This window comes from Oncorhynchus mykiss, chromosome 22 (genome assembly GCF_057628025.1).
Source record: "Oncorhynchus mykiss isolate SJ-2025 chromosome 22, ASM5762802v1, whole genome shotgun sequence".
NCBI classification, from domain to species: Eukaryota; Metazoa; Chordata; class Actinopteri; order Salmoniformes; family Salmonidae; genus Oncorhynchus; species Oncorhynchus mykiss.
In genome coordinates, this window is record NC_143043.1 from 50,250,775 (window position 1) to 50,278,019 (window position 27,245).

Consider the following 27,245-nt stretch of genomic DNA (forward strand, 5'->3'; position numbering starts at 1 on the left):
CCCACGTGTATCCTGTTGGACGGTGTACCCCACACGTGTATCCTGTTGGACGGTGTACCCCACACGTGTATCCTGTTGGACGGTGTACCCCACACGTGTATCCTGTTGGACGGTGTACCCCACGTGTATCCTGTTGGACGGTGTATCCTGTTGGACGGTGTACCCCACGTGTATCCTGTTGGACGGTGTACCCCACGTGTATCCTGTTGGACGGTGTACCCCACACGTGTATCCTGTTGGACGGTGTACCCCACACGTGTATCCTGTTGGACGGTGTACCCCACACGTGTATCCTGTTGGACGGTGTACCCCACGTGTATCCTGTTGGACGGTGTATCCTGTTGGACGGTGTACCCCACGTGTATCCTGTTGGACGGTGTACCCCACGTGTATCCTGTTGGACGGTGTACCCCACACGTGTATCCTGTTGGACGGTGTACCCCACACGTGTATCCTGTTGGACGGTGTACCCCACGTGTATCCTGTTGGACGGTGTATCCTGTTGGACGGTGTACCCCACGTGTATCCTGTTGGACGGTGTACCCCACACGTGTATCCTGTTGGACGGTGTACCCCACGTGTATCCTGTTGGACGGTGTATCCTGTTGGACGGTGTACCCCACGTGTATCGTGTTGGACGGTGTACCCCACGTGTATCGTGTTGGACGGTGTACCCCACACGTGTATCCTGTTGGACGGTGTACCCCACGTGTATCCTGTTGGACGGTGTACCCCACACGTGTATCCTGTTGGACGGTGTACCCCACACGTGTATCCTGTTGGACGGTGTACCCCACGTGTATCCTGTTGGACGGTGTATCCTGTTGGACGGTGTACCCCACGTGTATCCTGTTGGACGGTGTACCCCACACGTGTATCCTGTTGGACGGTGTACCCCACACGTGTATCCTGTTGGACGGTGTACCCCACGTGTATCCTGTTGGACGGTGTATCCTGTTGGACGGTGTACCCCACGTGTATCGTGTTGGACGGTGTACCCCACGTGTATCGTGTTGGACGGTGTACCCCACGTGTATCGTGTTGGACGGTGTACCCCACACGTGTATCCTGTTGGACGGTGTACCCCACGTGTATCGCGTTGGACGGTGTACCCCACGTGTATCGCGTTGGACGGTGTACCCCACGTGTATCGCGTTGGACGGTGTACCCCACGTGTATCCTGTTGGACGGTGTACCCCACGTGTATCCTGTTGGACGGTGTACCCCACGTGTATACTGTTGAACGTTGTACCCCACGTGTATCCTGTTGGACGTTGTACCCCACGTGTATCCTGTTGGACGGTGTACCCCACGTGTGTCCTGTTGGACGGTGTACCCCACACGTGTATCCTGTTGGACGGTGTACCCCACGTGTGTCCTGTTGGACGGTGTACCCCACGTGTGTCCTGTTGGACGTTGTACCCCACGTGTATCCCGTTGGACGGTGTATCCCGTTGGACGGTGTACCCCACGTGTATCCCGTTGGACGGTGTACCCCACGTGTATCCCGTTGGACGGTGTACCCCACGTGTATCCCGTTGGACGGTGTACCCCACGTGTATCCCGTTGGACGGTGTACCCCACGTGTATCCCGTTGGACGGTGTACCCCACGTGTATCCCGTTGGACGGTGTACCCCACGTGTATCCCGTTGGACGGTGTACCCCACGTGTATCCCGTTGGACGGTGTACCCCACGTGTATCCCGTTGGACGGTGTACCCCACGTGTATCCCGTTGGACGGTGTACCCCACGTGTATCCTGTACATACGACTAATAAAACTTGAAACTATGATGGTGTGTCCAGGGAAGGAGGGAGTGAGTTGCTACAGTATGATCTGATTATTCTGTAATGGTGTGGAACTGTGTGGCTCCTGGCGGGTTGGGGCCCAGCCCAGCGCAGAAGCCCTCAGGCACCTCAGACAGGGGCTTCGCAGCACAGCTTCACTACCAAGTCCCTACTCACGGACTCCTTTGGGACCACACACACACACACACACACACACACGTGTATATTGATTCGTTTTGCCTTTCAGTTGTCTACAGGGTTGTTACGAAGTGCAAACAGTTTCCTGAAATTCCACGTGTGCAAGAGCATTGAACATGTCGGGAAAGTCAGAGGAACCCATGTTTGTTGCTGTTGTAGCTTAAGTAGAAGACATATTGAATGGAGAATCCCTCTCCAGCTGATAGATCACCTATTTCCACCAACTTACCCAAATGTTGCTGCGATGTCATAAACTTGTTTTTCATGCTGCAGGACCCTCTCGCGGTCCCCTTCAAACAGAAGGGTGGCAACCACCAACTGGTGGGGGTCGAAACCTTTCAACTGGGGTAAACAGGGAAATAACAATTTCTTTAACACTTTCCCCCAAAAAATAAAAAATAGAAATTACAAAAAGAGAAAAAAGAGGAGTTATGATTCATGCCAAAGCATTAAGAACGCGTTACCTTGGTGATGTAGAACTTCTTTAACCCTTCAACAAAATGTGTGAAAATGGACGACACTTGAGGTTTCAGGGCATGACCTGTGGAAATAGAAAAAGAGAGAGAGAGAGAGAGGGTCAAGTCCCTCAACTCAAAGCCAAGTGGACCTCTGTCTTTTGGACAATACAGTTGAAAGAAACCACTGGTCTCATCTTAGCCCACCCATCTCCTCCAGGACTCCCAACAGGGCAGCAGTCATATTTATTTGGGTTTGGGATAATAAAAAAAACGGAGGAAAATGAATGGTAACGTGAATAACTTGACAAGTAACCAGTAGGCCGGCTGCAACAGGGACAATAAATCAGCGGCTTTCCATTGGGTGGGACTTGACATGGCTACATCAGTCGTCCTCAGCCACCGCACGTCTTGGTTTGTTTCTGATCAGACACAGGAAAAAGGACAAGGACAAGCAAAAATGAGGGTCTGGAGCTGATGGGATGGTTATCAAACACAGCAGGGTAGAGTCCTGAGTCTCAACACTTCACAGCAGGGTAGAGTCCTGAGTCTCAACACTTCACAGCAGGGTAGAGTCCTGAGTCTCAACACTTCACAGCAGGGTAGAGTCCTGAGTCCCAACACTTCACAGCAGGGTAGAGTCCTGAGTCCCAACACTTCACAGCAGGGTAGAGTCCTGAGTCTCAACACTTCACAGCAGGGTAGAGTCCTGAGTCCCAACACTTCACAGCAGGGTAGAGTCCTGAGTCTCAACACTTCACAGCAGGGTAGAGTCCTGAGTCCCAACACTTCACAGCAGGGTAGAGTCCTGAGTCCCAACACTTCACAGCAGGGTAGAGTCCTGAGTCTCAACACTTCACAGCAGGGTAGAGTCCTGAGTCCCAACACTTCACAGCAGGGTAGAGTCCTGAGTCTCAACACTTCATTCCTTCCCCTCTGTTTCTGTCTCTTAATCACTTCGTTTCCTCATTGTTTCCATTCTAAATCTGATTGTGGATCTTTAGGTGTCCTGCAACCATCACTCTTTAATGAAATACTCAGTGACCAGAAAGAGAGGGTGATTATACATATAGGGGGGGTCAATTTTTCCCCACTCTCTTTAATGCACATTTAATTGCAATTCTCATCTGACTAGCGTATTGAGATACATGGCCCTGTATTTTATACTACTTGTCCCATTCTGAAATACAGCAGACCCCTTCACTCAGCAGACAGGGTGATTAAAAAAAAGTGAAGACAAGGCACTGATAAGCCCAAGAAGGTGTCCTATCATAGAGCCCTGACTGAGGTTAAGATATTAGTGAGAAACCTGAATAGCTTCCTCTTGCCTGCTTAAAGCTAAGAAGTGGGAATATGGGGAGCATAATGAGATCCCAGGGGACTGAAGAACTTTAAAAAGATGTCTGGCACCAACGCATGATTCCTTCCACCAGACCTCAAGAAACAATTTTGTAAAACTTCAATATAACAACTGCTTAAATTGTTTCCGCTTCAATCCACAAGTCGTGCGTGCAGCTAGCTACTCCAATGGTGAAATAACAATCAATTGAACTCAATGCAATGCAGCAGAGGGGGGAGTAACGCAGGCAGAGGGCGGAGTAACGCAGGCAGAGGGCGGAGTAACGCAGCAGAGGGCGGAGTAACGCAGGCAGAGGGCGGAGTAACGCAGGCAGAGGGCGGAGTAATGCAGGCAGAGGGCGGAGTAACGCAGGCAGAGGGCGGAGTAACGCAGGCAGAGGGCGGAGTAACGCAGGCAGAGGGCGGAGTAACGCAGGCAGAGGGCGGAGTAACGCAGCAGAGGGCGGAGTAACGCAGCAGAGGGCGGAGTAACGCAGGCAGAGGGCGGAGTAACGCAGCAGAGGGCGGGAGAGAAAAAAGCATTGTGAAGAAACGCTGCCAATGCAGTGGTCTTTTCTGACATGGATTCCAGTTGGGGAAAGAGACGCACACAAAAGCAGGCCAATTTTTTAAAAAAGAACATCAGAGTGAAGGAATCAGAAATGAAAATAAGGTCAGCCCCAAGCACAGGTTAGTGGGGAGAGCCAGAGAGCAGTCAGAGTATGGCTTCACTTTGAGCTCCCATGTGATACAAAGATACTTTCTGAAGGCCCTGTGTATTCACACCCCTGGACTTTTTTCCACATTTTGTTGTGTTACAGCCTGAATTTAAAATGGAGATTTGTCATCACTGGCCTACACACAATACCCCATAATGTCAAAGTGGAATTAAGTTTTCCCAAAAAGTTTACAAATTAACAAAAAATGAAAAGCTGAAATATCTTAAGTCAATAAGTATTCAACCCCTTGGTTATGGGAAGTCTTTTTATATATTATTTATTTATTTAAAAAGAGAAGTCAGTTAAGAACAAATTCTTATTTACAACGACGGCCTACCACGGTCAAACCCTCCCCTAACCCGGACGATGCTGGGCCAAAGGGACTCGCGGCCGGTTGCGACGCCTCCAGCACTGAGATACAGTGCCTTAAACCACAGCGCCACTCAGGAGCCTTGAAAGTCTAAATAAATTCAGGAGTAACAATGTGCTTAACAAGTCACTTAAGTTGCTTAAACTCACTGCGTGCAATAAGTGATTTTTGAATAACTCTCCCATCTCTGTACCTCACACATACAATTATCTGAAAGGTCCCTCAGTCGAACAGTGACTTTCTAACACCGATTCAACCACAAAGACCAGGGAAGTTGTCCAAGGCCTTGCAAAGAAGGGCACCTATTGGTAGATGGTTAACATTTATTTAAAAAAAGTAAACATTGAATATCCCTTTGAGCATGGTGAAGTTATTAATTACACTTTGACTGATGTATCAATACACCCAGTCACTACAAAGATACAGTTGTCCTTCCTAATTAAGTTGCCGGAGAAGAAGGAAACCACTCAGCGATTTCACCATGAGGCCATTGGTGACTTAAACAGTTAGTTTTCTCCTATCACAGTCATTAAACTCTAAGGACAACAATATTGTAGTTAGTGTACAATGCTAACCTAATTGACAGAGTGAAAGAAGTTAGCATGTACATGCATCCTATTTGCAATAAGGCACAAAAGTAAAACTTCAAAAAATGTGGCAAAGAAATCAACTTTATGTCCTGAATACAAAGCGTTATGTTTGGGGAAAATCCAACACGTCACTGAATCACTTAATATTTCCAAGAATGGTGTTGGCTGCAGTTTATGGGTATGCTTGTCATCAGCAACGACTAGGGAGTTTTTCAGGATAAAAATAAAATGGAATAGAGCTAAGCACAGGCAAAATCCTAGAGGAAAACCTGGTTCAGTCTGCTTTCCAACAGACACTGGGAGACAAATTCACCTTTCAGCAGGACAATAACCTAAAACACAAGGCCAAATCTACACTGGAGTTGCTTAACAAGAGGACATTGAATGTTCCTGGGTGGCCTAGTTACAGTTTCCACTTAAATCCACTTGAATATCTATGGCAAGACTGGAAAATGGCTGTCTAGCAATAACCAACAACCAATTTTACAAGAGGTTGAACAATTCAAAAACATACATATACATACATACATACACACACACATACACATATATATATATATATATATATATAACAAATATTGTCCAATCAATGTGTGCAAAGCTCTTAGAGACTTACTGTTATGGTGAGTGAATGAGGACCCAAAAGCGAACTAACTTAAACAGAGCTTCTTTAATAACCAAACATAGGTAGGCTCAGAGAGACCGGCAGATTCCGACAGGACAAGGTTACAGCAAACATGACGATAGTCTGGCTCAGGCATGAAACACAAACAAGAATCCGACAAGGACAGGAACAGAAACAGAGAGAGATATAGGGACCTAATCAGAGGGAAAAAGGGAACAGGTGGGAAACGGGGTGAATGGGTAGTTAGAGGAGACAAGGAACAGCTGGGAGAAAGCGGGGGAGAAAAGGTAACCTAACAACGACCAGCAGAGGGAGACAGGGTGAAGGGAAAGGACAGAGACAAGACACAACATGACAGTACCCCCCCACTCACCGAGCGCCTCCTGGCGCACTCGAGGAGGAAACCTGGCGGCAACGGAGGAAATCCTCGATCAGCGCACGGTCCAGCACGTCCCGAGAGGGAACCCAACTCCTCTCCTCAGGACCGTACCCCTCCCAATCGACAAGGTACTGGTGACCACGGCCCCGAGGACGCATGTCCAAAATCCTGCGGACCCTGTAGATGGGTGCGCCCTCGACAAGGATGGGGGGGGGGGGGGGGAAGACGAGCGGGGGCGCGAAGAACGGGCTTAATACAGGAGACATGGAAGACCGGGTGGACGCGACGAAGGTATCGCGGAAGAAGAAGTCGAACTGCGACAGGATTAATGACCCGAGAAATACGGAACGGACCAATGAACCGCGGGGTCAACTTGCGAGAAGCCGTCTTAAGGGGAAGGTTCTGAGTGGAGAGCCAAACTCTCTGACCGCGACAATATCTAGGACTCTTAGTTCTACGCTTATTAGCAGCCCTCACAGTCTGCGCCCTATAACGGCAAAGTGCAGACCTGACCCTCTTCCAGGTGCGCTCGCAACGTTGGACAAAAGCCTGAGCGGAGGGGACGCTGGACTCGGCGAACTGAGATGAGAACAGCGGAGGCTGGTACCCGAGGCTACTCTGAAAAGGAGATAGCCCGGTCGCAGACGAAGGAAGCGAGTTGTGGGCGTATTCTGCCCAGGGGAGCTGTTCTGACCAAGACGCAGGGTTGCGAAAAGAAAGACTGCGTAAGATGCGACCAATAGTCTGATTGGCCCGTTCTGCTTGACCGTTAGACTGGGGGTGAAAGCCGGAAGAGAGACTGACGGAAGCCCCAATCAAACGGCAAAACTCCCTCCAAAATTGAGACGTGAATTGCGGACCTCTGTCCGAAACGACGTCTGACGGAAGGCCATGAATTCTGAAAACATTCTCGATGATGATTTGTGCCGTCTCTTTAGCAGAAGGAAGCTTAGCAAGGGGAATGAAATGAGCCGCCTTAGAGAACCTATCGACAACCGTAAGAATAACAGTCTTCCCCGCTGACGAAGGCAGTCCGGTGACAAAATCTAAGGCGATGTGAGACCACGGTCGAGAGGGAATAGGAAGCGGCCTGAGACGGCCGGCAGGAGGAGAGTTACCGGACTTAGTCTGCGCGCAGACCGAACAAGCAGCCACGAAACGACGCGTGTCATGCTCCCGGGTGGGCCACCAAAAACGCTGGCGAATGGAAGCAAGCGTACCCCGAACGCCAGGGTGGCCGGCTAACTTGGCAGAGTGAGCCCACTGAAGAACGGCCAGACGAGTAGGAACGGGAACGAAAAGAAGGTTCCTAGGACAAGCGCGCGGCGACGGAGTGTGAGTGAGCGCTTGTTTTACCTGCCTCTCAATTCCCCAGACAGTCAACCCGACAACACGCCCCTCAGGGAGAATCCCCTCGGGGTCAGTGGAGGCTACTGAAGAACTGAAGAGACGAGACAAAGCATCAGGCTTGGTGTTCTTAGAGCCCGGACGATAAGAAATCACGAACTCGAAACGAGCGAAAAACAGCGCCCAACGCGCCTGACGCGCATTAAGTCGTTTGGCAGAACGGATGTACTCAAGGTTCCTATGGTCAGTCCAAACGACAAAAGGAACGGTCGCCCCCTCCAACCACTGTCGCCATTCGCCTAGGGCTAACCGGATGGCGAGCAGTTCGCGGTTACCCACATCATAGTTACGTTCCGACGGCGACAGGCGATGAGAAAAATACGCGCATGGGTGGACCTTGTCGTCAGAGAGGGAGCGCTGAGAAAGAATGGCTCCCACGCCCACCTCTGACGCGTCAACCTCGACAACGAACTGTCTAGAGACGTCAGGTGTAACAAGGATAGGAGCGGATGTAAAACGATTCTTGAGGAGATCAAAAGCTCCCTGGGCGGAAACGGACCACTTAAAGCACGTCTTGACAGAAGTAAGGGCTGTGAGAGGAGCTGCCACCTGACCGAAATTACGGATGAAACGACGATAGAAGTTCGCGAAGCCGAGAAAGCGCTGCAGCTCGACGCGTGACTTAGGGACGGGCCAATCAATGACAGCTTGGACCTTAGCGGGATCCATCTTAATGCCTTCAGCGGAAATAACAGAACCGAGAAATGTGACGGAGGAGGCATGAAAAGTGCACTTCTCAGCCTTCACAAAAAGACAATTCTCTAAAAGGCGCTGGAGGACACGTCGAACGTGCTGAACATGAATCTGGAGTGACGGTGAAAAAATCAGGATATCGTCAAGGTAAACGAAAACAAAGATGTTCAGCATGTCTCTCAGGACATCATTGACTAATGCCTGAAAGACAGCTGGAGCGTTAGCGAGGCCGAAAGGAAGAACCCGGTATTCAAAGTGCCCTAACGGAGTGTTAAACGCCGTCTTCCACTCATCCCCCTCCCTGATGCGCACGAGATGGTAAGCGTTACGAAGGTCCAACTTAGTGAAAAACCTGGCTCCCTGCAGGATCTCGAAGGCTGAAGACATAAGAGGAAGCGGATAACGATTCTTCACTGTTATGTCATTCAGCCCTCGATAATCTATGCAGGGGCGCAGAGACCCGTCCTTCTTCTTGACAAAAAAAAACCCCGCTCCGGCGGGAGAGGAGGAGGGGACTATGGTACCGGCGTCAAGAGCTACAGACAAATAATCTTCGAGAGCCTTACGTTCGGGAGCCGACAGAGAGTATAGTCTACCCCGGGGGGGGGTGGTTCCCGGAAGGAGATCAATACTACAATCATACGACCGGTGTGGAGGAAGAGAGGTGGCCCTGGACCGACTGAACACCGTGCGCAGATCGTGATATTCCTCCGGCACCCCTGTCAAATCACCAGGCTCCTCCTGTGAAGAAGAGACAGAGGAAACAGGAGGGATAGCAGACATTAAACATTTCACATGACAAGAGACGTTCCAGGAGAGGATAGAATTACTAGACCAATTAATGGAAGGATTATGACAAACTAGCCAGGGATGGCCCAAAACAACAGGTGTAAAAGGTGAACGAAAAATTAAAAAAGAAATGGTTTCACTATGATTACCAGAAACAGTGAGGGTTAAAGGTAGCGTCTCACGCTGAATCCTGGGGAGAGGACTACCATCCAGGGCGAACAAGGCCGTGGGCTCCTTTAACTGTCTGAGAGGAATGTCATGTTCCCGAGCCCAGGTCTCGTCCATAAAACAGCCCTCCGCCCCAGAGTCTATTAAGGCACTGCAGGAAGCTGACGAACCGGTCCAGCGTAGATGGACCGACAAGGTAGTGCAGGATCTTGAAGGAGAGACAGGAGTAGTAGCGCTCACCAGTAGCCCTCCGCTTACTGACGAGCTCTGGCCTTTTACTGGACATGAAGTGACAAAATGACCAGCGGAACCGCAATAGAGACAGAGGCGGTTGGTGATTCTCCGTTCCCTCTCCTTAGTCGAGATGCGGATACCTCCCAGCTGCATGGGCTCAGCACCCGAGCCGGCAGAGGAAGATGGTAGTGATGCGGAGAGGGGGGCGACGGAGAGCGCGAGCTCCTTTCCACGAGCTCGGTGACGAAGATCAACCCGTCGCTCAATGCGAATAGCGAGTTCAATCAAGGAATCCACGCTGGAAGGAACCTCCCGGGAGAGAATCTCATCCTTTACCTCTGCGCGGAGACCCTCCAGAAGACGAGCGAGCAAGGCCGGCTCGTTCCAGCCACTGGAGACAGCAAGAGTGCGAAACTCAATAGAGTAGTCTGTTATGGATCGATTGCCTTGACATAGGGAAGACAGGGCCCTGGAAGCCTCCTCCCCAAAAACAGATCGATCAAAAACCCGTATCATCTCCTCCTTAAAGTCCTGATACTGGTTAGTACACTCAGCCCTTGCCTCCCAGATTGCCGTGCCCCACTCACGAGCCCGTCCAATAAGGAGAGATATGACGTAGGCGACACGAGCAGTGCTCCTGGAGTAAGTGTTGGGCTGGAGAGAAAACACAATATCACACTGGGTGAGGAACGAGCGGCATTCAGTGGGCTCCCCAGAGTAACACGGCGGGTTATTGATTCTGGGCTCCGGAGATTCGAAAGCCCTGGAAGTGGCCGGTGGATCGAGGCGGAGATGGTGAACCTGTTCTGTGAGGTTGGAGACTTGGGTGGCCAGGGTCTCAACGGCATGTCGAGCAGCAGACACTTCCTGCTCGTGTCTGCCTAGCATCGCTCCCTGGATCCCGACGGCTGAGTGGAGAGGATCCGAAGTCGCTGGGTCCATTCTTGGTCGGATTCTTCTGTTATGGTGAGTGAATGAGGACCCAAAAGCGAACTAACTTAAACAGAGCTTCTTTAATAACCAAACATAGGTAGGCTCAGAGAGACCGGCAGATTCCGACAGGACAAGGTTACAGCAAACATGACGATAGTCTGGCTCAGGCATGAAACACAAACAAGAATCCGACAAGGACAGGAACAGAAACAGAGAGAGATATAGGGACCTAATCAGAGGGAAAAAGGGAACAGGTGGGAAACGGGGTGAATGGGTAGTTAGAGGAGACAAGGAACAGCTGGGAGAAAGCGGGGGAGAAAAGGTAACCTAACAACGACCAGCAGAGGGAGACAGGGTGAAGGGAAAGGACAGAGACAAGACACAACATGACACTTACCCAGAAAGACTCACAGCTGTAATCATTGCCAAAGGTGATTCTAACATGTATTGACTCAGGGGTGTGAATACATATGTAAATGAGATATTTCTGCATTTCATTTGCAAACATTTTTAAAACATGTTTAAACTTTGTCATTACGGGGTATAGTGTGTAGATGGGTGAGAAAAAAACAAACAATTTAATAACTTATGTATTCAGGCTGTAACACAACTAAATGTGGAATAAGGGGTGTGAATACTTTCTGAAGGCCCTGTATCAAACGGTTCCTTTACAGAGATCAAATGGTTCAGAACGATGTTGACTTACCGAAATGAAACTGTTTGTTATCCATGAGCCGGATGGAGGCCGGTGCACACCTCTGGGAGAGAGAAAAACAACAACAACAACTCATTCAGGAGCATGTGTTAAACTTTGTAAACATTTCCCCATCCCACACACCGTTGTCGTGAAGTTTTGATCTGCATGACCTTTCTTAATTGAGAGGAAAAACAGTTGCTACACAACCTCGAGGCACGAGTAGATATTCCTGGTAGTGTGTGGATACGTCCATGACAAGCCAGTGCTCAAAATGGTGGATTCCTTCATTGTGTGTTAAACTAAACAAACAGGATTAACCAAGGATTGGAGCTGCATGAACCATACGCATGCAGTCATCGATAATGGCTGCATCAGCACTACCCAATCAGAGAGGGACACGCTTCATTATCATCCCTTCCCAGAATTAGGGCTCTGCCAATCACAACCCAGCCACTTTGTTTGTGCACTACAATATATCATTGATCTGCATAGTTTAGCTACTTTACATACTGTCATATAACCAAAATATTAAAGATCACAACTACAAGTCACGTTTTAATGTGATTGAATAGATGTGAACTAAATGTTGTCAGTAGGAAAGACCAGACCGTACAAACACAAGATGGAAATGTAATTGACCTGCTTGGCAACCTCTCGTAAGCAGGCCACGCCTGCCTCAAAGTTAGGGAAGACCACCGAGCCATACTTCTGGTACTCTGGGATTGGTCGGATCTTCATCGTTACCTCGGTAACCACACCAAGGGTTCCTAGGGGGAAAACACAGGGGCGCACATGTCACAGAAACAAAGGTTCTCATAGAAGAATGTTTTTTAAAACGATAGCCTGACATTGGTTGTGTTTTATTGTGTTACTTAAAATGACGCTTTAACATTCCTAGCAGCCTTTGGGCTGGTGATGACCAGTGGTGTAGAGAAGAGCATCTAAACCAACGTTTTTTTTATTTTGCGTGACATTTACACACATTTTGCGAAAAAATGCTTTGAAAGTATAGAGAGCATTACTTAGCTCACTGAGAAAGGCTTCAGCGCTTACCCACCCGTTGTTTTTAACCACTACCTCACTGGCAGTGACCCGTTGTTTTAACCACTACCTCACTGGCAGTGACCCGTTGTTTTAACCACTACCTCACTGGCAGTGACCCGTTGTTTTAACCACTACCTCACTGGCAGTGACCCGTTGTTTTTAACCACTACCTCACTGGCAGTGACCCGTTGTTTTTAACCACTACCTCACTGGCAGTGACCCGTTGTTTTTAACCACAGTATATGTTAATTTTCTCCTGTTATCTGGTTTCATGCTGCTCACAGGAGTCCAGTGAGATTCATCGACTGGGGGTTCGGGGGAAAAAAAAAAAAAAACAGGTGCATATCAAGGGAAGTCCCGGGACACCAAGTCCTCATCACGTCACCCAGGGCTCCCAGCATGACCCCTGACCCCACAGAGTATCCACTGTGTCTGCCACTTTATGGGTTGTGTTCCACCTTGGTTTAGTGACAGGTGGAATCCTCCCTACCAAGAGGAAGCTCTCCGTGTCCAAAATGGCACCCTATTCCCTACTACGTAGTGCACTACTTAACTAAATTATTTCCATAAAAAATGTAAAACACAGATGTTTTCCTAAAGACTTAAATGAGTGTTTATGAACGTTGAGACTTAGAGAAAATATCCACAATAATTACATATCGTCAGGTCAAGTGGAGCCATATGTTGTCTTGGACTATTTTCACTCTGAATTCACACAGTAATGATGTGACTCAATCATGATCACATAGCCTGGGCCTCCTCTCAGGGGGCCTGTCACACCCACACTGTGGTGGAGGTAGAACTGAGAGAGAGACATAGAGACATAGACATAGAGACAGACAGAGACAGACAGAGACAGACAGACAGAGACAGACAGACACAGAGATATTTACTTCAAACTATTTTTGTCACTGATTTGAAGGTCATTTAAAAAAAAAAAAAGAAGAAGATGATTGGTCTAAATTAAATACATTATTAGTTAGGCTTTCATTAGCAGATGTGCTTTAAGTAAACATTGTAATGAGTCCAGATGGAGAGCTCTGCCCGGCTCCCAGTGTATAGTCAGTAAACAGCTTGCAGTGCTTTGTTAGGCGCATGTATCCACAGCTGTTGAGCACTGCAGTGCCCAGGAGTCCCTGCACTTCCTCAACCTGGCATATGGCAGTATTGTCACTGGGCTCTCACTAGGACAGGGTGGGACAGAAGGGGTGGGGGACAAGGACAGACATGAAACCAATACCCCTCCCCCCATAACTGCATCTCTTCTCCCACCCTGGATGAAGTTAGCCAGTCAGGTTATTACATTATACACACACACACTGCACAGACAGGGTCAACTTACAATCTTGTTGAAGTCATGATCCCTGGGAGGAGTGTTGTGGTGAGTCTTACCTTCTGAGCCCAGGATGAAGTGGTGGATGTCTGGCCCAGTGGACGTGCGTGGCCCCTGGCAGCTCTTCTCGATCACCCCTCGAGGGGTCACCGCCTTTATGTGGATCACCTGGACATACGACAAACAAGATGGCAGCTCAAGTCACTTAGCTTGACTTTAAAACCCACAGCAGAGAGGAGTGACGAAATAGCCAGGTTAAAACAAGCGCCATTTCGGTTGCCGAGTTCATATTCAAGGCTAAATTCTGTCAATCATTGGCAGAGCGTAAACAAAACAAGCAGGCTCCTTCGGCACAGCAAATCCAAATAGAATGGTTCCCATACATTAGCATGACGCAAGTCTGTTTTGATGGGCGCACCTGCAACTTCCAGTTACAACATTTTGTCCATTTACAAATTGCCCAGTAAGATCCGAGTTAGTCACAGAGAGGGAACGTACCAGGTCCTCAATGTTACCATATACGTTCTTCTTCATGCCCGATGCTCTAGTAGCCACCCAGCCGCCCAGCGAACTGAACTCCATGGAGTCTGGCTCATGCCCCGAACAGTAGCCACTCTCGTTGAGCTGGGGAGAGGGAGAGTGACAAAGAAACACTCATCAGTATTCATAGGAGCAGAGTTTAGACCTACGTCGTGTAAAATCAGGGTTTCCCCCCAAACTAAGTCCTGGCACCCCCACGGGTGCATGTTTTGTGTTTCTGCCCTAGCACTACACAGCTGATTCAAATAACCAACTCATCCTCATCATGCTGTGATTATTTGAGTCAGCCATGTTGTGCTAAGGCAAAAACCAAAACGTGCACCCAACTCCTGGTGTAAACCACTAAAACGACAACAATTTTAAATATGAAACCAAATCACAATCAAATTCCTCTTCCACCACTGGATTCAATGATGGGCTTGTTAAGGGGCTTTTATGTTCAAATGATGGGCTTGTTAAGGGGCTTTTATGTTCAAATGATGGGCTTGTTAAGGGGCTTTTATGTTCAAATGATGGGCTTGTTAAGGGGCTTTTATGTTCAAATGATGGGCTTGTTAAGGGGCTTTTATGTTCAAATGATGGGCTTGTTAAGGGCTTTTACAGTATGTTCAAATGACGGGCTTGTTAAGGGGCTTTTATGTTCAAATGACGGGCTTGTTAAGGGGCTTTTATGTTCAAATGACGGGCTTGTTAAGGGGCTTTTATGTTCAAATGACGGGCTTGTTAAGGGGCTTTTACAGTATGTTCAAATGACGGGCTTGTTAAGGGGCTTTTATGTTCAAATGACGGGCTTGTTAAGGGGCTTTCATGTTCAAATGACGGGCTTGTTAAGGGGCTTTTATGTTCAAATGACGGGCTTGTTAAGGGGCTTTTATGTTCAAATGATGGGCTTTATGACACCATATATATATTTTTTTACAACAGCCTAAAATGAACCACAAAATATAACTGGAGGAGAAGAAAAAATGAAAGGGAGGAGTAAAAAGATGTCGTTTCAGATGTGGCCCCTGGTCTCTGTCCCGGGGCCCCTGGTCTCTGTCCCGGGGCCCCTGGTCTCTGTCCCGGGGCCCCTGGTCTCTGTCCCGGGGCCCCTGGTCTCTGTCCCGGGGCCCCTGGTCTCTGTCCCGGGGCCCCTGGTCTCTGTCCCGGGGCCCCTGGTCTCTGTCCCGGGGCCCCTGGTCTCTGTCCCGGGCCCCTGGTCTCTGTCCCGGGCCCCTGGTCTCTGTCCTGGGCCCCTGGTCTCGGCGCCGGGCCCCAGCAGCATGCAGGCATGGCTTACTCTAATGGCTCCCGTCTACCAGGTGACGTGAGGAGTCAGGCCGTGCATTCATGGCACTGCTCTCCCCGACAGGCAGCTTTTAATGCAGAGCCATCTGCTCCGTCAAAATGGCCCCTCTATATGCAAAGGTGGAGCCAGTTTGAGTCACAGAGCACGCATTCCTTCACGTCAAACACAGCCTCCTTCTCAATTTTTTCAAAATTAGCTTGATGGTGCCATCTGCTCATCGCCTGAGCCTCAAGCTCTAACGTAGTTACCTCTTCTCCTATTCAGACCTGCCTAGCATAGGATCTCTGCACTCCCTGGAAACCATTAAGCCAGGGTGGAGAGGCATGGCAGGCTACAGGTGAAAGATCCTGTAGAAGACAGCTTATACTTGGGGCGGCAGGGTAGCCTAGTGGTTAGAGCGTTGGACAAATTCAAATCCCCGAGCTGACAAGGTACAAATCTGTCGTTCTGCCCCTGAACAAGGCAGTTAAACCGTCATTGAAAATGCCTGGTTAAATAAAAGGTAAAATAAAAAAAATACTTACCCATCTTAGCAACAATGAGCCCTTGCATGGGAGATCATTCAGCATGAAATGGCTTAGTATGTATGAGGGCAAGGCACTTACTAATCTCTCCAGATCCTGACCGATGATGCCAGCTTCAACGTGGGCGACTAAATTCTTCTCGTCGAGCCACAATATGCGGTTCTGCAGATAAAAACAAAGACAAAACTAACGAGCTCAAAACATTTCACTGCTTACATCATTTAGACCACAGTTCCCAAACTGGTGGTTTTATGGATTTTTTTATTGTTGTACATAAAATACTATAAAAAACACCAAGTGATCAGATTTTAATTTGATAAATCTGTTCCCAAGTATTCCACGCATAATAGAGAGACAGGTGATCATATACAAATGTAAATAAGGTTTTATTTAAATGATTATGTTTTAGTCAAATATTATATCTGTTTGGGCGTCTTGCAGTCAATCTGCAGTCTACAAATGATTTGTAATTATGTTCCGGCTCCCCGATCCCGCGGCTGAATCTAGTTGATGATCCCTGGTTTAGACCACTAGGACAAACACAATGCCTTGAGTTTTAGCCCGGATGAAAAGCATGCTGTGTCGGATACATCCCATACAGGTTAGAGGGAGAGGATTTTAATGATTGGAGTAGTAGTGCTGACAGCATATCCAAGGCTGTTCTCTAAAACTGCCTTCACCAAATTAATTACAGCAAATACATTCCAGTCTTAATTCTAGAACCCCCCCAAAAAAGGACAGTATGCAGCCTTTTAAAACGACTGTGGGAAAAAGCCTGATGCTATGGTGACCACAATATCTATCAACGAGAAAGGTAATAACAACCAAGCTCGTGTTTTTTGGGGGGGGGGGGTATTTCAGTAGCACTTGTGAGATACGAACATGTGGCTGTCGTTACTAGAGGACTGGGCCGTGGGGAGGACACAGTGTTAGTCAGATTCCAAAAGGTTAACCTCTCCAGTCACCCCCGGAACAGCTTGAGCCATCATTCATTCTCCAGAGGTAATAAAGTGTCTCCTGTGGTCATACACAGTCTTTCATGTGACTCCCTCAGACCCGCTATGCCCTGTGACCCTTGACCCAGCGCACTGGTATTTACGTCACCTCCTCAGTGACTGCTGGACTAGCAATGTCCAGACCGCCAATATATCACCTGGGTAGACAGCTGTCCAACAGTTCTATGATACAGTACTGATACTAAATGCTGTTTCCGATTGGGTTTCCTTCCCTCACAGTATTTTTCTCTGAGGAAAAAGTTTGAAAAATTTATGATTCTCCGAAAGTAAGATAAGAGAGTGAGACAGCTGGACGTCTGAATAAGCTTTGACGTGGATATAGGAGCGTCCTCCGTGCTGACCGACCCCCATCTATCCTGTCGTGAGAGCGTCCTCCGTGCTGACCGACCCCCATCTATCCTGTCGTGAGAGCGTCCTCCGTGCTGACCGACCCCCATCTTTCCTGTCGTGAGAGCGTCCTCCGTGCTGACCGACCCCTATCTTTCCTGTTGTGAGAGCGTCCTCCGTGCTGACCGACCCCAGTCATTCCTGTCGTGAGAGCGTCCTCCGTGCTGACCGACCCCAGTCTTTCCTGTCGTGAGAGAGTCCTCCGTGCTGACCGACCCCAGTCATTCCTGTCGTGAGAGCGTCCTCCGTGCTGACCGACCCCCATCTATCCTGTCGTGAGAGCGTCCTCCGTGCTGACCGACCCCCATCTATCCTGTCGTGAGAGCGTCCTCCGTGCTGACCGACCCCCATCTTTCCTGTCGTGAGAGCGTCCTCCGTGCTGACCGACCCCAGTCTTTCCTGTCGTGAGAGCGTCCTCCGTGCTGACCGACCCCAGTCATTCCTGTCGTGAGAGCGTCCTCCGTGCTGACCGACCCGTCTTTCCTGTCGTGAGAGAGTCCTCCGTGCTGACCGACCCCAGTCTTTCCTGTCGTGAGAGAGTCCTCCGTGCTGACCGACCCCAGTCTTTTCTATCGTGAGAGCGTCCTCCGTGCTGACCCACCCCCGTCTATCCTGTCGTGAGAGCGTCCTCCGTGCTGACCCACCCCTATCTATCCTGTCGTGAGCGTCCTCCGTGCTGACCCACCCCTATCTATCCTGTCGTGAGAGCGTCCTCCGTGCTGACCCACCCCTATCTATCCTGTCGTGAGAGCGTCCTCCGTGCTGAACCACCCCTATCTATCCTGTCGTGAGAGCGTCCTCCGTGCTGACCCACCCCTATCTATCCTGTTGTGAGAGCGTCCTCCGTGCTGACCCACCCCTATCTATCCTGTTGTGAGAGCGTCCTCCGTGCTGACCCACCCCTATCTATCCTGTTGTGAGAGCGTCCTCCGTGCTGACCCACCCCTATCTATCCTGTTGTGAGAGCGTCCTCCGTGCTGACCCACCCCTATCTATCCTGTTGTGAGAGCGTCCTCCGTGCTGACCCACCCCTATCTATCCTGTTGTGAGAGCGTCCTCCGTGCTGACCCACCCCTATCTATCCTGTTGTGAGAGCGTCCTCCGTGCTGACCCACCCCTATCTATCCTGTTGTGAGAGCGTCCTCCGTGCTGACCCACCCCTATCTATCCTGTTGTGAGAGCGTCCTCCGTGCTGACCCACCCCTATCTATCCTGTTGTGAGAGCGTCCTCCGTGCTGACCGACCCCTATCTATCCTGTTGTGAGAGCGTCCTCCGTGCTGACCCACCCCTATCTATCCTGTTGTGAGAGCGTCCTCCGTGCTGACCCACCCCTATCTATCCTGTTGTGAGAGCGTCCTCCGTGCTGACCCACCCCTATCTATCCTGTTGTGAGAGTGTCCTCCGTGCTGACCGACCCCTATCTATCCTGTTGTGAGAGAGTCCTCCGTGCTGACCGACCCCTATCTATCCTGTTGTGAGAGCGTCCTCCGTGCTGACCCACCCCTATCTATCCTGTTGTGAGAGCGTCCTCCGTGCTGACCCACCCCTATCTATCCTGTCGTGAGAGCGTCCTCCGTGCTGACCGACCCCTATCTATCCTGTCGTGAGAGCGTCCTCCGTGCTGACCCACCCCTATCTATCCTATCGTGAGAGCGTCCTCCGTGCTGACCCACCCCTATCTATCCTGTCGTGAGAGCGTCCTCCGTGCTGACCCACCCCTATCTATCCTGTCGTGAGAGCGTCCTCCGTGCTGACCCACCCCTATCTATCCTGTTGTGAGAGCGTCCTCCGTGCTGACCGACCCCTATCTATCCTGTTGTGAGAGCGTCCTCCGTGCTGACCCACCCCTATCTATCCTGTTGTGAGAGCGTCCTCCGTGCTGACCCACCCCTATCTATCCTGTTGTGAGAGCGTCCTCCGTGCTGACCCACCCCTATCTATCCTGTTGTGAGAGCGTCCTCCGTGCTGACCGACCCCTATCTATCCTGTTGTGAGAGCGTCCTCCGTGCTGACCCACCCCTATCTATCCTGTTGTGAGAGCGTCCTCCGTGCTGACCCACCCCTATCTATCCTGTTGTGAGAGCGTCCTCCGTGCTGACCCACCCCTATCTATCCTGTTGTGAGAGCGTCCTCCGTGCTGACCCACCCCTATCTATCCTGTTGTGAGAGCGTCCTCCGTGCTGACCCACCCCTATCTATCCTGTTGTGAGAGCGTCCTCCGTGCTGACCCACCCCTATCTATCCTGTTGTGAGAGCGTCCTCCGTGCTGACCCACCCCTATCTATCCTGTTGTGAGAGCGTCCTCCGTGCTGACCCACCCCTATCTATCCTGTTGTGAGAGCGTCCTCCGTGCTGACCCACCCCTATCTATCCTGTTGTGAGAGCGTCCTCCGTGCTGACCCACCCCTATCTATCCTGTTGTGAGAGCGTCCTCCGTGCTGACCCACCCCTATCTATCCTGTTGTGAGAGCGTCCTCCGTGCTGACCCACCCCTATCTATCCTGTTGTGAGAGCGTCCTCCGTGCTGACCGACCCCTATCTATCCTGTTGTGAGAGCGTCCTCCGTGCTGACCCACCCCTATCTATCCTGTTGTGAGAGCGTCCTCCGTGCTGACCCACCCCTATCTATCCTGTTGTGAGAGCGTCCTCCGTGCTGACCCACCCCTATCTATCCTGTTGTGAGAGCGTCCTCCGTGCTGACCCACCCCTATCTATCCTGTTGTGAGAGCGTCCTCCGTGCTGACCGACCCCTATCTATCCTGTTGTGAGAGAGTCCTCCGTGCTGACCCACCCCTATCTATCCTGTTGTGAGAGCGTCCTCCGTGCTGACCCACCCCTATCTATCCTGTTGTGAGAGCGTCCTCCGTGCTGACCGACCCCTATCTATCCTGTTGTGAGAGCGTCCTCCGTGCTGACCCACCCCTATCTATCCTGTTGTGAGAGCGTCCTCCGTGCTGACCGACCCCTATCTATCCTGTTGTGAGAGCGTCCTCCGTGCTGACCCACCCCTATCTATCCTGTCGTGAGAGCGTCCTCCGTGCTGACCCACCCCTATCTATCCTGTTGTGAGAGCGTCCTCCGTGCTGACCCACCCCTATCTATCCTGTCGTGAGAGCGTCCTCCGTGCTGACCCACCCCTATCTATCCTGTCGTGAGAGCGTCCTCCGTGCTGACCCACCCCTATCTATCCTGTTGTGAGAGCGTCCTCCGTGCTGACCCACCCCTATCTATCCTGTCGTGAGAGCGTCCTCCGTGCTGACCCACCCCTATCTATCCTGTCGTGAGAGCGTCCTCCGTGCTGACCCACCCCTATCTATCCTGTTGTGAGAGCGTCCTCCGTGCTGACCCACCCCTATCTATCCTGTTGTGAGAGCGTCCTCCGTGCTGACCCACCCCTATCTATCCTGTCGTGAGAGCGTCCTCCGTGCTGACCCACCCCTATCTATCCTGTCGTGAGAGCGTCCTCCGTGCTGACCCACCCCTATCTATCCTGTTGTGAGAGCGTCCTCCGTGCTGACCCACCCCTATCTATCCTGTTGTGAGAGCGTCCTCCGTGCTGACCCACCCCTATCTATCCTGTTGTAAGAGCGTCAGACGTCAGAAAAAAAAGCTCTAATGTCGCAAAATAAATGGCCTGTAACACTTGGCTTTCTATTGTCCATACAGAGAGTATACAGCCAGCTGATCTTGTGCAGGACATTATACGGTCTGTAAAACTAAGATGCATCATTAACATACAGACACAAGGTTTTACTCTAAATACAAAAAACCTTATGAACACCTGCTCTTACCATGACAGACTGACCAGGTTGAAAGCTATGATCCCTTAATGACGTTACTTGTTCAATCCACTTCAATCAGTGTAGATGAAGGGGAGGAGACAGGTTAAGGAGGATTTATAAGCCTTCAGACAATAGACATCCATTGAGAATGTGTTCCATTCAGAGGGGGAATGGACAAGACCAAACATTGAAGTGTCTTTGAACAGAGTATGGTAGTAGTTGCCAGGCGCAGCAGGTTTGTGTCAAGAACTGCAACGCTGCTGGGTTTTTCCACGCTCAACAGTTTCCCTGTGTGTTTCAAGAATGATCCACCACCCAAAGGACTTCCAGCCAACGTGACACAACTATGGGAATCATTGGAGTCAAAAATGGGCCAGCATCCCTGTGGAACACTTGACACATTGTAGAGTCCATGCCCTGACAAATTGAGTCTGTTCTGAGGGAAAAAAAGGGTACACAGTGTATATTTGGTACTATAGAAACAGTAATGTTATGTTGAGACAAAGTGCTTTGTGGAGCAGATACTTGCATGGTATAAAAGCATTGTTTACAGATCTATGACGTGTGACTCTCAGAGTGGATCTAATGTGTACTGTGTCCAAGTAGGTTCATTCCCCACCATCTGGGAAGTATCCAGAGAGACGATGCAGCGGGTCTCCTCCGGGGGGCACTCTAGAGCACTGGTCACACTGGTACCTCCTGGATGGGGGACAGGAGACTAGAGGGGTTAGGACCTCTCCCTGACCACATCACCAGGGGAAAGCTCTGGGTCCTAGCAGCAGGCTATAACCAGCACTTTCCCTGGTCAGGCCACAAGGAAAAAAAACATATAATTCTAATCAAAAATATATTGTAAAGTTTGTAAAAACATAAATAAAAACATTATAATATTGGGTTTGCAACAGTGAAAGACTCACCGCCGTACGGTATCAGACAAACATTGTGCTTGCACGCCAGCTCCACAATTTTCACCACATCGTTGTGGCAGTCTGCGGAGGCAAAGGATACAGAACAATATCTTGGATGGACATTTTATCCCGTGTCATTTTCTAAACACACAGCTATATGTTAGTGTTACATCGATAACAAGAGTAGCAACGGCACAGAGTCTGCTAAATCAAATTCCAGCCATCAGTCAACACAAATTTGCATGATAAAAAGGTACCAGCCATAACTGCAGCGAACCAATCTGCCATGATTCATGACTATACTGTGCTGGGCCTGGTGTACTGGGTGTCCAATCCACCTGACACTTCTTATTAAGCCACCTCTCATACATATCAATATCCCTACGCCTCGGCAGAGATTAACCCTTAAAATAAAAACCTGAGCCAGGATGAAGAGAAGCAATGCATTGTGGGAGGGAGGGGGGGGGGGGTGGAGGAAACATGAGTTGATGTAAAACTCACTTGGCCACACCACCATGTCTGGAACACGCTCAAATTTCTTCCCTTCTCTGAGAGCAAAGATTTCATGTAAGCAATGACCTGTTAACACAAGGTGAATTAAAAAAAATACTACGACAAAAGCAATTATGATTGTATGATCAGTATAATTAGTGCGATGTTCATAATACTGCTGTGTGCCTATGTACCGCATGTGTAAGAATAAAGATGGCATCACACACACTGTCTGTATGAGACCCAGTCCCCTGCAGGACCGGAGCATTCCCAGCATGCCTCACCGTGGGCACGGAACACCCTGTCCTCCGCCTCATTGGAGAATGGGATGCCTGTGGCCTTCAGGTTCTCTACGAATGCCTCGTTCAGTCTGGGCGGCGGCACAACGCTGGCATTCAGGACTGGCTGGGACAAAGACATGGGAGGAGGAGGAGCCATTAACTGGTCGCTGGCTGCCGTCATTGGAATTCACACCAACAGGAGACATGGGGGTTGAAAACCGACGACACTTACTGTCGCAGGGCTTTTATGCTTCACACTGGCACCAAAGGTATTTTCAAACCAGTCCTGCAATCTGGGCAGGGTCATCCCACTTAGCCTATACCTGCAATGAACCAAAACCACACAGGCTTAAAAGAAAGCTTTACCCAAATCATAAACACATCCCCTCTGACCTAGGTGTTACGCTGGGAACTGCTGAAATACAGATGGTCTGTTATGGGTATGGAGTCAGTGTGTGGTTGTTTGAGCTTAGCGGTTATTAGGTGAGCCTAGTGACCACGCTGTCCCTGTGGCGCCAGCCCAGGCCAGACACTGTATAATTGAACCGCTGGCACAGTAGAGGCCAACACACCAGGGAACTGTAGTCCGTCTTTGTCCAGCAGACCATTAAAAAACACACTCCTTAATGAAAAGAGGAGAATTCTCATTCACTTTCATTTCTTCCATCTCTCAAACCACGCATGAGAAAGCACAGAACAGGAAATGTCGATGATACAACTTCTAGTAAAGACTAACAGAGGAACCATTTGCTACTCAGCATCCTGTAAAAATCACACAGGCTTTCTGTTGCGAAACCCATACGCCACCATCTCTGCCTCTATCATACAGACCAAAGATAAAAAGGTTCAGAACAGAAGATGTTGTGCCAAAGAAAACAGATCCATACTGCAGCCAGTGTGGATTCAAGTCATACCCTCGTTATCAGAGAGAGTGGAGAGACGATAGGTTAGGCTTCTTTAAAAAAAAAAAAAAAAAAACACAGAGATTCAAACTAATCACTTCCTACATCAGCACTCAACATATTTCCAACAATTGTTCCCATGACAACTGTTAGCAGAAACAAAACAAAAGCACCAACCCCTAGTCAATGGTAAGAAGAAACATTCCATGAAAGGTAATAAAAGGGCAGTTTCAAACAGCTGATAATCCCACTCGTTGACCTGATGTCTGGAGACTAAATCAAAACAAGATAAGCAGAGTACCGATACCAGCCACTAGGTGGCACTAGTACCCCACTCTGAATGAGGCTGGAGAGGAGTGGGAGGTTTTCAAATCAAAGTCTATTGATCACGTACAACAGGGTTTTCCCGAAACTCGATCCCGGCCCTTTTGTTTATTGGCCTAGCACTAGACAGCTGATTCAAATCATCAAAGCTTGATGATGAGTTGGTTATTTAAGTCAGCTGTGTTATGCTAGGGCAAAAACACACAAAAATGCATCCATGAGGGGGCACCAGGACCGAGTTTGTGGAATCCCACAGTTGGCACACACAGTTCAGCAGGATTTATTTAGCGGGTGCAGTGAAACGCTTATGTTACCGACTCCTAACAATGCAGTAAAATGTCAAACGAGTACGCCAACAATCAACTATTTAAATACATAAAAAATCAAGAAATGTCGGGAACCAGTTTTAGGTGGTAGCCTGTGCAAAGGAGTGAACAACAAAGATTGAGAATTCTATCAACTCATGTGAATAGATTATTTAGCCTACAGATCGTCTGAGACAATTCAGATTTTCTTCCGTGAGAGTAAAACAACAGTTGAAAATGTTGAGACAGTATTCTGTACCTTTTGCCTGTAAACTCTGCTTGACCCTTCTTGTTAAAGAGGAATTTGGAGTCACTGTACCCCCAACCATTCCACTTCATAATCTCCTGCCTGGGAGAGAACAAGAAACAGTTGGTCAATTTAGTTAATGTTAGTAGTAGAAGCTAATACTGTAATAACGCTGTCAGAGACGACACAGGTCAAATGTCAAGGGACCAAGACAATACAAGGAAGCACTTTTAAAAGACCATGGACTTGCACCCTCATACTTGACATCCTGTTGCACAGTAGGCTAGTATTTGGATTAGTGGTCTATTTGCAAATGGGGAATGTGTTGTAGTTCCCTTGTTTTGCCATCTGTTATTCAAAAATGGGCTTTCCACGTCGTGGCTCTCCCGTTATTCAAAAATGGGCTTTCCACGTCGTGGCTCTCCCATTATTCAAAAATGGGCTTTCCACGTTGTGGCTCTCCCGTTATTCAAAAATGGGCTTTCCACGTCGTGGCTCTCCCGTTATTCAAAAATGGGCTTTCCACGTTGTGGCTCTCCCGTTATTCAAAAAATGGGCTTTCCACGTCGTGGCTCTCCCGTTATTCAAAAAATGGGCTTTCCACGTCGTGGCTCTCCCGTTATTCAAAAATGGGCTTTCCACGTCGTGGCTCTTCCTTAGTGTATTGGCAGTATGGGAAGCTCCAGTCACACCTAGGCCTGGTCTCAGAGGTGGTCGTTCCCCTGTGGACTACACAGAGCCAACTACAAAAGCCTGTAGGCACAGTAACAAATGGGGAAGAAAACCTGTTACCTTCAAATAGCATGAACAGCAGTCATTAGACAGAGAGTGGCTTAGATCTCATTCCAAGGGGGAGCAGCATGATGAATAACTATAGATGATCATTAGGAGAAAAGGTGTGGCCAACGAAGGTTGGGTATATCCTCCTAAAAGTGTTCCAAATAAATACCATTTGTCGGCTTAGCATTATGCTAAATCAGGTTAGAGGATTCAAGAAACAAGTTTGAACACTGAACTGAAAGTATCAGGCAGAATTTTAGTATCTCCATATATCTACTGAATAATAAAACTGACAGTTTAGTAAATGTGTTTCTTTGTCTGTGTTAAATCACTACGCTCATCCCAAGGGAATGCTTTTCAGATATTCCTCGCCAGAGGAAACAGGCCACTACAACAGCCGGCCAGAGGAAACAGGCCACTACGGCAGCCGGCCAGAGGAAACAGGCCACTACCCCTAGGAGGGATCCATACCTTAAGTTGGTACACATGGTTGAGAAAAACCCATGAGGAATGCCTGCCAAACAGGCAGCCAGTGTAATTTATGAGGAGCCTGGGAAATGAGAGCGAGAGCGACATACTCTCAATGCCAGTCTATCACAGCCTGTCATCTCAACGGACCATGACACAACTCTGTGATGTCCTGTCACAACCTCAACAAGCAGAAGAATACAACTGCCCAGAGATGAATTAATTTATTGTATAATTAAATGGAAGCAACGGCCGTCTGGCCTCAAAGAGCTGGGGGAATCTTTTGCAGCTACGGTAACGAATATTACACTGCATGACGATGACCAGACCATTAGGCTAGTAATTAGCTGCTAGATCAGCGCCTTGTTCAAAAGGTAGCCTTGTTTTGTGGCTGCCATCAAGTTATTACAACAGAATGAGTCAATAGTCAAGAAGTTAGACTGTTGATTTTACAAACTCTGAATTGTAACTAAAAATATATATATATAAAAAATTAAGAAGGTTAAAAGAAGGTTAAAATGCCATTTGAAAACGATGGGTGCAAATGTATAGGTTGTTTATGAAGTAGGTCAAATCCAGACTGACATTCCAGCAAGACCAGGACCAGTTAGCCCAGCTTTGTAGCAGGGAACATTCCTACTCTCCAGTGATAAGCGCAATGTGAGCAATGAGGGTAAATTCATGAAGGTAACATTTACACATACAGATAACAATACAAGTTGTACTCAACAGTCTTTTTTACATTTGGAAATGGGGCTGGGTGGGCTCACACTGGATACATTTTCATATTTGTCTGTCCTTGGTCCCTCGTGGGAATCAAAGCCACAACCCTGGCTTTGCAAGTGCCATGCTCTACCAACTGAGCCACACAGGGACTTGCTTTCTATCTAGAACTTACATTTTAATTTTAATGTAATCCTTGTGCATACAGTTGTATGGTTTGTTTAACTTTGCAATAATTGTTTTTTGTTTGACACATTTTAAAGTGAAAAATCTGAGTCTCAGCATCACTCTGTTAACATGGAATTGCCCATAGCCTAACTGACCAACAGGCTATTTATTTAACCTTTATTTAACTAGGCAAGTCAGTTAAATTTACAATGACGGCCTACCCCGGGCCAGACCCTAACAACGCTGGGCCAATAGCGCACCGCCCTATGGGACTCCCAATCAAGGCCGGTTGTGATACAGCCTAGAAATCGAACCAGGGTCTGTAGTGACGCCTCTAGCACTGAGATTGC

General features: G+C 48.9%; 1 protein-coding gene across 3 annotated transcripts in view; it reads right to left on the reverse strand.

Annotated features, from left to right (window-relative positions):
- Positions 1-27,245, reverse strand: part of LOC110501919 (alkyldihydroxyacetonephosphate synthase, peroxisomal) — a 45,566-nt gene that overhangs the window by 16,176 nt on the left and 2,145 nt on the right. For 2 of the 3 annotated variants that reach the window (XM_036959398.2, XM_036959400.2), the window contains exons 2-14: positions 24,769-24,858; positions 23,211-23,301; positions 22,982-23,102; positions 22,707-22,784; positions 22,215-22,286; positions 21,917-21,996; positions 16,193-16,273; positions 14,258-14,383; positions 13,819-13,927; positions 12,022-12,149; positions 11,392-11,443; positions 2,450-2,526; positions 2,215-2,327 (exon numbers count right to left, since the gene is read on the reverse strand). In XM_036959398.2, coding sequence (XP_036815293.2) covers positions 2,215-2,327; positions 2,450-2,526; positions 11,392-11,443; positions 12,022-12,149; positions 13,819-13,927; positions 14,258-14,383; positions 16,193-16,273; positions 21,917-21,996; positions 22,215-22,286; positions 22,707-22,784; positions 22,982-23,102; positions 23,211-23,301; positions 24,769-24,858 — 1,218 coding nt within the window. The remainder of the gene's footprint in view (positions 1-2,214; positions 2,328-2,449; positions 2,527-11,391; positions 11,444-12,021; positions 12,150-13,818; positions 13,928-14,257; positions 14,384-16,192; positions 16,274-21,916; positions 21,997-22,214; positions 22,287-22,706; positions 22,785-22,981; positions 23,103-23,210; positions 23,302-24,768; positions 24,859-27,245) is intronic. The other variant, XM_036959399.2, reaches the window with a different exon arrangement.